The sequence below is a fragment of the Arachis stenosperma genome, chromosome 10 (assembly GCF_014773155.1).
Source record: "Arachis stenosperma cultivar V10309 chromosome 10, arast.V10309.gnm1.PFL2, whole genome shotgun sequence".
Taxonomy (NCBI): domain Eukaryota; kingdom Viridiplantae; phylum Streptophyta; class Magnoliopsida; order Fabales; family Fabaceae; genus Arachis; species Arachis stenosperma.
This window is the reverse complement of record NC_080386.1, coordinates 119,682,191-119,690,485: the sequence shown is the minus strand read 5'-3', so window position 1 is coordinate 119,690,485 and position 8,295 is coordinate 119,682,191. Positions and strand designations below refer to the sequence as shown.

The following is an 8,295-nucleotide window of genomic DNA, read 5'->3' as shown; positions in this document are numbered from 1 at the left end:
CACTATGATAATGAGTTGAGGATTTAGCTCAAAGCTGCTTGCTTTGATGGGAGGTATACAGATGCTACTCCCATATGCAGCTGTAATGGGATTAGCATAAGACCCCAGAGTCCTTTTGGACTGATTAATTCCATTTAAGTCCATAATGGACAAAAGGGAAATGAGAATGATTGCAAAGAGATAAATTTTGTTTATTTTTATTTTTATTTTTTTTTTGAAATAACCGAAAAAAATAAAATTCAATGAAATAAAATAAAAGGAAAATAAAATAAAATTCGAAAATTAAAAATAAAATAAGATCAAAGCAAATTGAGAACTGAATCAATTAGTGAAAAAAAAGATTTTGAAGACAGCAATTAAGAAGATATGATTGAAAAATTTTTATGAAAAAGATTTGATTTTTAAAAAGAGGAAAGAGAAAAACACAAAAGACACCAAACTTAAAATTTTTAGAAAATCAAACACTGAATTTTTCGAAAATTTTAAAGGAAAAACACCAAGAGGACACCAAACTTAGAATTTTTATGAATCAAAAAGGGACTAAGAACATGCAAAAACGAAAATTTAAAAGAAAAATAAAAGCATGCAATTGACACCAAACTTAGAATATGAAACTAGACTCAACTAAAAGACTCTAAACCAACAAAAATAAAACAGTCCTAATCTAAGCAACAAAATAAACCGTCAGTTGTCCAAACTCGAACAATCCCCGGCAACGGCGCCAAAAACTTGGTGCACGAAATTGCAATAACACTTTTGCAATCCCGCACAACTAACCAGCAAGTGCACTGGGTCGTCCAAGTAATACCTTGCGTGAGCAAGGGTCGATCCCACGGAGATTGTCGGCTTGAAGCAAGCTATGGTTATCTTTGTAAATCTTAGTCAGGATATCAGAAATTATCAGGATTGATTGTAAGAAGCAAAAGAACATGTAATGGTTACTTGTACTGCAGTAATGGAGAATGGGTTGAGGTTTGGAGATGCTCCATCTTCCGAATCTCTGCTTTCCTACTATCTTCTTCATCAAACACGCATGTCTCCTTCCATGGCAAGCTCGTGTAGGGTCTCACTGTTGTCAGCAGCTACCTCCCATCCGCGCAGTGAAAGCTAATGCACACACTCTATCACAGTGCTGCCAATCACCGGTTTGGTTCCCTCCCCTACCGGAATAGAATCACTCTTTTGCGTCTGTCACTAACGCCCAGTAGGTTACAGGTTTGAAGCACGTCACAGTCATTCAATCATTGAATCCTACTCAGAATACCACAGACAAGGTTTAGGCCTTCCGGATTCTCTTGAACGCTGCCATCAGGTCCTGCCTATACCACGAAGATTCCGATGAAAGAACCCAAGAGATAACTACTCAATCTAAGATAGAACAGAGGTGGTTGTCAGGCACGTGTTCATGGTTGAGAATGATGATGATTGTCACGGATCATCACATTCATCCAGATTAAGAACAAGTGTTATCTTAGAATCGAAACAGGCATGATTGAATAAGAAACAGTAGTAATTGCATTAATCCATCAAGACACAGCAGAGCTCCTCACCCCCAACCATGGGGTTTAGAGGCTCATACTGTGGAAAGAACGTGTACAAAATGTTATCAGGTCATAAGGTACGGATACAATGTCAAAAGATCCTATAAGTAGTAAAACTAGTATCCTAAGGTTTACAGAAATGAGTAAATGACAGAAAAATCCACTTCCTGGCCCACTTGGTGTGTGCTTGGGCTGAGCAATGAAGGAAATTCGTGTAGAGACCTTTTCTGGAGTTAAACGCCAGTTCTCATGCCAGTTTGGGCGTTTAACTCCAACTTTTATTCCAGTTCCGGCGTTTAACGCTGGAATTTCTGAGGCCGGATTGCTACGCGGGTTTGGGCCATCAAATCTTGGACAAAGTATGGACTATTATATATTGCTGGAAAGCCCAGGATGTCTACTTTCCAATGCCGTTGAGAGCGCGCCAATTGGGCTTCTGTAGCTCCAGAAAATCCACTTCGAGTGCAGGGAGGTCAGAATCCAACAGCATCTGCAGTCCTTTTCAGTCTCTGGATCAGATTTTTGCTCAGGACCCTCAATTTCAGTCAGAAAATACCTGAAATCACAGAAAAACACACAAACTCATAGTAAAGTCCAGAAAAGTGAATTTTAATTAAAAACTAATAAAAATATACTAAAAACTAACTAAAAGATACTAAAAACATACTAAAAACAATGCCAAAAAGCATACAAATTATCCGCTCATCAAACATCCTCTAATCATGCTGAAATACTGGCGATTCATGAAGCTAGTCGCGAGTGTTTTTGGCTGAGGAGTTTGATTCAATATATTATGTCATCATGTGGACTGATTGATCAGAAGATAGCTCCAACTGTCCTGTTTGAAGATAATACAGCATGTATTGCTCAACTTAAATGCGGATATATCAAAGGTGATAGAACAAAGCATATTTCTCCCAAATTCTTCTTCACTCATGATCTTCAAAATTAAGGGACAATTGATGTCCAACAGATCCGCTCAAGTGACAATCTGGCAGATTTGTTCACAAAGTCACTCCCAAAATCCTCTTTTGAAAGATTGGTACATGAGATTGGGATGCGCCGATTTCATGACATTAATGATGTTGGAAAGAGGGGGAGACTGTACTCTTTTTTCCTTAGTCAGGTTTTTTCCCACTGGGTTTTTCTTGACAAGGTTTTTAATGAGGCAGTCCCCATCACAAAGGATATTGTACTCTTTTTCCTTCACTAAAGTTTTTTTTCCCATTGGGTTTTCTTTAGTAAGGTTTTAACGAGGCAATAATCCTAAATGGTCATCCAAGGGGGAGTGTTATGACGAGGATGGATAAGGGTGATGGATGCCCATTTATGAGGGCACATTTTCCCTATGTTGAAAGAAATAAATGAAGTTTGAAATGTAAACTTTGTATGCCTATAAATACATGTGCTGAGGCAAAGAGGATAACACAAGAGCAATAAAAATCTTCTCTCTCTTATATTACTAATAACAATTCTCTCTCTCTATTTATATTGCTTATATATAAATTTTTCTTCTTTCTTTCTTTCATGTTACTATATATATTAGTAAAATATATATTTAATATATATATGTATCATCTCTTTTATATTGAGATAGTAATTGTGGTGGATATTACTACTAGAATTATTTAATTATATTTTATATTTTATATTTGTTACCTCTTTCTTATTTATTTATTTAGTTATTTTACAACAAAAATAACTATTTTTAACGATCAACCTGTATAATCATCTATAGAACAACCTGTATAATCATCTATAGAACAGACATGATTGAACAATAGTATAAAATAATTTACATTATCAGTGCATCAAAATTAAACTCTCTAAATTTTCATAAGTTAAATTACTTCCTCAAATTTTCATCAAATTAAATTGGTCACCCAAATTATCTAACATACATCACTTAGTAGTATAGTACTTAAACCATTTTTTGTCTTCACACCATGTGATCCCTGTAAATGTGGATTGTTAAGTTCCATCACAAACGCATCATTTTGTTCCATCCTACATGGAATTTAATACGCTACACCAGCATGGGTTAGAGATCAATTTAACTTGCCATGAAATTTGAGGGAGCATTTACTCCTCTTTTACCTTATTTATGTTGATATCAACAGAAGTGAGGCCACATGTTAAGATGGAAAATAGAGTACAAAATTCTACATCAAATGTACATAGATTATAAGCTCTTTGCAATGAAAAGTAAATAAACTGATAACTTGAGCATAAAGAAAAATAAATATATATGTGAACAATAATTATTTACCCACACAAATGTATGTTCCCTACAAAATATCCAAAATTTTCTTCTTCATATGTATAACAGTATAAGGTTAAGGTTTTTATCAAATTACTACTATTCAGAGGCACCCACATTCAAGATAATGGTTTTAAATTAAACCACACATTTCTTATAACAAACACTGTGCACTTAAACTTTCTAAAAGAGAATAATTCTATTAACTTTCCCCTTACAAGAGAATTCACCTCATTTACCTTAATTTTGATGACAGGTTTTAACAACTTCTGAAACTCCTTCACTACAAAAGTAACCAATCCATATATCTGTTTGCAAACTTACTTCGATTGCATTCTCCACCAATTTTAGTCTTTGTTGACCTTTTCTACACAACTTGGGTGTAGATCATAGTCACAAACATCACAAGAGAATGCCCAGAATTTCCCTTTCTCTTTACAGGAATCACATACATATGCTTTGGCCATATCCAACTTCAGCACATGTTCATGCTTGACATCCTCGAACTGTTGCGGCAAAGCCTCTCCTTCCTTTCTAAGAGCTGCTTCTAGAACCCTTATCCGTGATTCGGTGAAGGGGAACGCTTCTGCACCATATGAGGAGACCATAAACTTCCCATTGGTACTAGTCACTTTGCCATCTGGTCCGACAAAGACCAAAGCCGGAATTCCTTTTATGTCAAAGATCCTACAAAGGTCATGCCTAGTTTTGTCCTCGTATGGGATGGCGAGCCATGGCATATTACTTCTGTTGACATTGAACTCCTTCAGGTCTCTATCCGTTGAGATTAAAACAACCTCGCAGCAGTCACCTTTTGCAGCCTTGAGATTGTTGTATAAATCCATGAGTTGGATGGTGAATGCGCGGCATGGAGGAGACCAATAGGCACAAAAGTAGAGGCCTATAGTTTTACCAACTAGTTGAGATATTGGTACCTGCAATCATAAGACAAGTCTTATGCTATGAAACACAAATAAGGACACAATACTAAACAAAATTTCAGAAACATTGTAATAATAATGGACATATAACAGAATTTTTATCTAAAAGAGAAAATACTAATCTAAAGATTAATATAATTTATTGTAAACACAATAAATGTACTTATGCCATATGTGAATAACATAATGCATAATAAAAACTCCAGGCAAGGTCACTAGGCTACCTTTCTATCATCTCCAGTGATAAGAAAGTCGCGTCCCTCGTCTGCTAATAATTCCTCCAAATTTGCTTCTTCGCGTTTCTTTCTATCCTTGGCTTTCAATTCCTCATATCTCTTCCTTGTGAAGGGAAAAGAATCAGCACCATAATCCTCAATGGTCACAATTAAATCGTCTTCGACTATCGTTCCATCAGGATATAATGGACGGAATGATGGGATTCGATCAACTTGGTATCTGTTGATGAATCTTCTATGCAACTTTGCATCAAACGGGACAGCTAGCCATGGCATACTCTTCAAATGTTCCTTAAAACCATCCTCATCATGATCAAAAGAGATGAAGATAATCTCCAAATTTAGGCCTCTCTTTCTCAGTGTACCATAGAGTTCAATCAGATGGGGAATGAATGCTCTGCAAGGTCTGCACCAATTTGCAGAGAAAAATAGGCAAATGATTTTCCCATCGCATTCCGACAAGGGTACCTACTCTCATTGTTCAAAGATGGCAAGTATTAGCTATAGTGACTAAGATCATAGCAATGCAAATCTTGGTTAGAGAGAGGGCTCTGCAGAAACTAATATACCTTCCCTTCACTTGATACAAGGAACTCAACACCTTCAGCAGCAAATATCTTCAAAATATCATAGTCATCAATATATCCAGCTTGAAACCCTGCCATAGATACACTGCAAGGGCAAACAGACCTGAAGATAGAATACAAACAGTTCAGACACTTCAAAAATTTTCACAAAACTTGTCTGAAGCACTTCACTCCTTCAATTAAGATTTGGGGGTATTCAGAATGAATAGATTAGCTATATATATATATATAGAATTGAAAATATTTTTCACATAGGATATCCAATCGTATATTGCCGCATCAGCAAAAATCAGACAAATTCAAAAGTCAAATTAGATAACAATGTAAAACTCTTCTACACCAAGTAAATGCATAGCAATTAAACTCCAAGAATATTTGAGAACAAATATGCAGGATATTCCCCTGAAGGATGATGCTTCAGTCTTTGAAACTAATAACAAAGGGTTGCGTATAGGTTTTCCTAATTGAAGAACCACGTATTCTTCTTCCATCACATCATACAGTGATTTTTATGATCAACGAATGACTTAGCTAATTGTTTATATTATAATATCAATAACTAAATTCTGAATATGAAAGTTAGCAAAATCATTGCATTCAAGAAATATCTCATAAACATTTCGTACTAATTTTGATCAAAAGGACCATTTTTTATAACTTGAGAGACATGCATAGAGCTTCATGAAGAGCATAAACCCCGAATCAAATACATGCATGTTTTTGAAGATTAATCGAAGTGTTATTACTTGTTACCTTGCAGCAGAAGCTGAAGCTGAAGCTGAAGCTGAAGAAGAAGAAGAGCACAGCACCAAAGATTTTGTTAGTGGATAAAGGTTTGGGTTTTCTTCTCAAAAGCAGAGATTTTATTGATATTGGTGGAGAGCGGTGGGAAAATCAGACACATTTAATTTAATTAACGTTAATTAACAATTAATTTTAATTATAATTAAATAACACTTTGATTTTGACTTGGGGAATACTGGCACTACATACATAGGAGCTAAACCTAAAATAGAATAACTGGAAATTAGAATAGATTAATAGAATAAATGCTTTTAGTTGTGTTTTTTTTTATCATCTCGTGTTCTTTCATTAATTGTTTAACTAGTTAACTACTTTACTTCTCTACTGCTAATAAAGGAACTAAAATAGGATAACTGCCAATTTATTCTATTTTTAATATACTATAAAAGATAAATTAATATACATTTACTACTATACATAACACTTATCTAGTATAAAGCCCATTAAATTTTTAAGGTTTAATTATTTTATTAATTTTTATATTTTAAATATTTTCAATTAAGTTTATATTTACTTTTAATTTTGTGATTAAATTTTTTCTGTATAAAGAATATTAATATTAATAGAATATTTTTTTTTGTTAATTCAAAATACTCAAAAATAAAACAAATACTTATCCTTTTTTATAAAAAAAAAGTACTCTCCTATTTATAGCACATAAAATTGATATCAATTTTTTTTCCACAATAAATTTAAGCTATCTTTTTTTTATTAATGATATCACGTGACAAATTTTAATAATTTCACAAAAAATAAAAATCAATTAATCATCTTTTAGTAAATTTTTTTTAAAAATTAAAAGCAATATTCTTATCAATTATTATTTAATTAAAACATAAAATAGTAACTAGATGTAATAAACATACATTAAAAATATCATAATAATTATTATAAAATATTCAATCACAAAATTCAAATTTTACAACTTACATATGTTGAAACTCTTATTATTATACTATTTGGTCTATTTATATATATTGCATAAGACTCTTACTACTATTTATCTTTTAATCTCACATACCAATTGTGAAAAATTCTTTTAAATAAGTTTAACTTTGACACGTCTTCTTGTTAGATATATTCAAATATATTATAATTATAAAATTATTTCATAATTTTATATTATATTTTTGTGTTTTTCATTCTTATTCATTTAATTTTTTTTAATTATTTACAAACTAAAAAATACTGCATGAGAAGATAAAGTATAGTAATTAAAGTAAATGTAAAAATAAAAACAAAAAATAAAGAGATAACTTTGTATAATTTTAATATAAAAAATTATGTCTTTTTTTAAAAATAAATAGATTTAAATAATAAACTAAATTTTAATTTATATTACATTTTAGTTGAATAATTATATGAAATTATATACAAATTATTAAATAAATATTTTTAAAAAATATTTTTAATATAAAATACACTAAATTTAATATTAATTTATATATTATCTAATCAATCTCTAAATAATATAATATTTATTATAATATATAGTATAAATAATTTACCTCATGTAAATTTTACTCTAGTTTATTTAAAAAAGATAAGTAAATAAAGTTTTTTTTATGGATTGGACAATTTCTAATTCTATTTGGCTATCGCCAAGATTCAAACCTCAGTATAACATATTACAAGGCACGCATAATGAGTTCATTATGTCATATTTTACAAGAAATAAGAGTGGCAAAACGAGTCGAACTTGTCAAACTTATTAAAAAGAATGGGTTGTGGTAGAATTTAAAATCTGTCAAATAAAAACAAATTCGTGGATTTTGGTAGGCAAAGCAAACTTATATATATATAACAAATTAGTATTATAAAAATTAATAATTATATAATTTTTAAATATATTTTTTATTTTCTATTTTTTTTCTTTTCAGTTATTTATTTTATTTTATATTTATATTTATATATATATACTTAAAT

The 8,295-nt window shown here is 31.6% G+C and overlaps 1 protein-coding gene across 1 annotated transcript; it reads right to left on the bottom strand.

The window, feature by feature from the left end:
* Positions 1-3,752: 3,752 nt before the first annotated feature.
* On the bottom strand, positions 3,753-6,556 carry LOC130954366 (probable nucleoredoxin 3). Its single transcript, XM_057881108.1, has 4 exons — positions 6,319-6,556; positions 5,548-5,668; positions 4,967-5,446; positions 3,753-4,736 (listed from the first exon to the last, which is right to left on the bottom strand). The coding sequence occupies exons 2-4, from the start codon at positions 5,641-5,643 to the stop codon at positions 4,149-4,151; spliced, it is 1,164 nt and encodes a 387-aa protein (XP_057737091.1). The 5' UTR covers positions 5,644-5,668; positions 6,319-6,556; the 3' UTR covers positions 3,753-4,148.
* Positions 6,557-8,295: the final 1,739 nt, after the last annotated feature.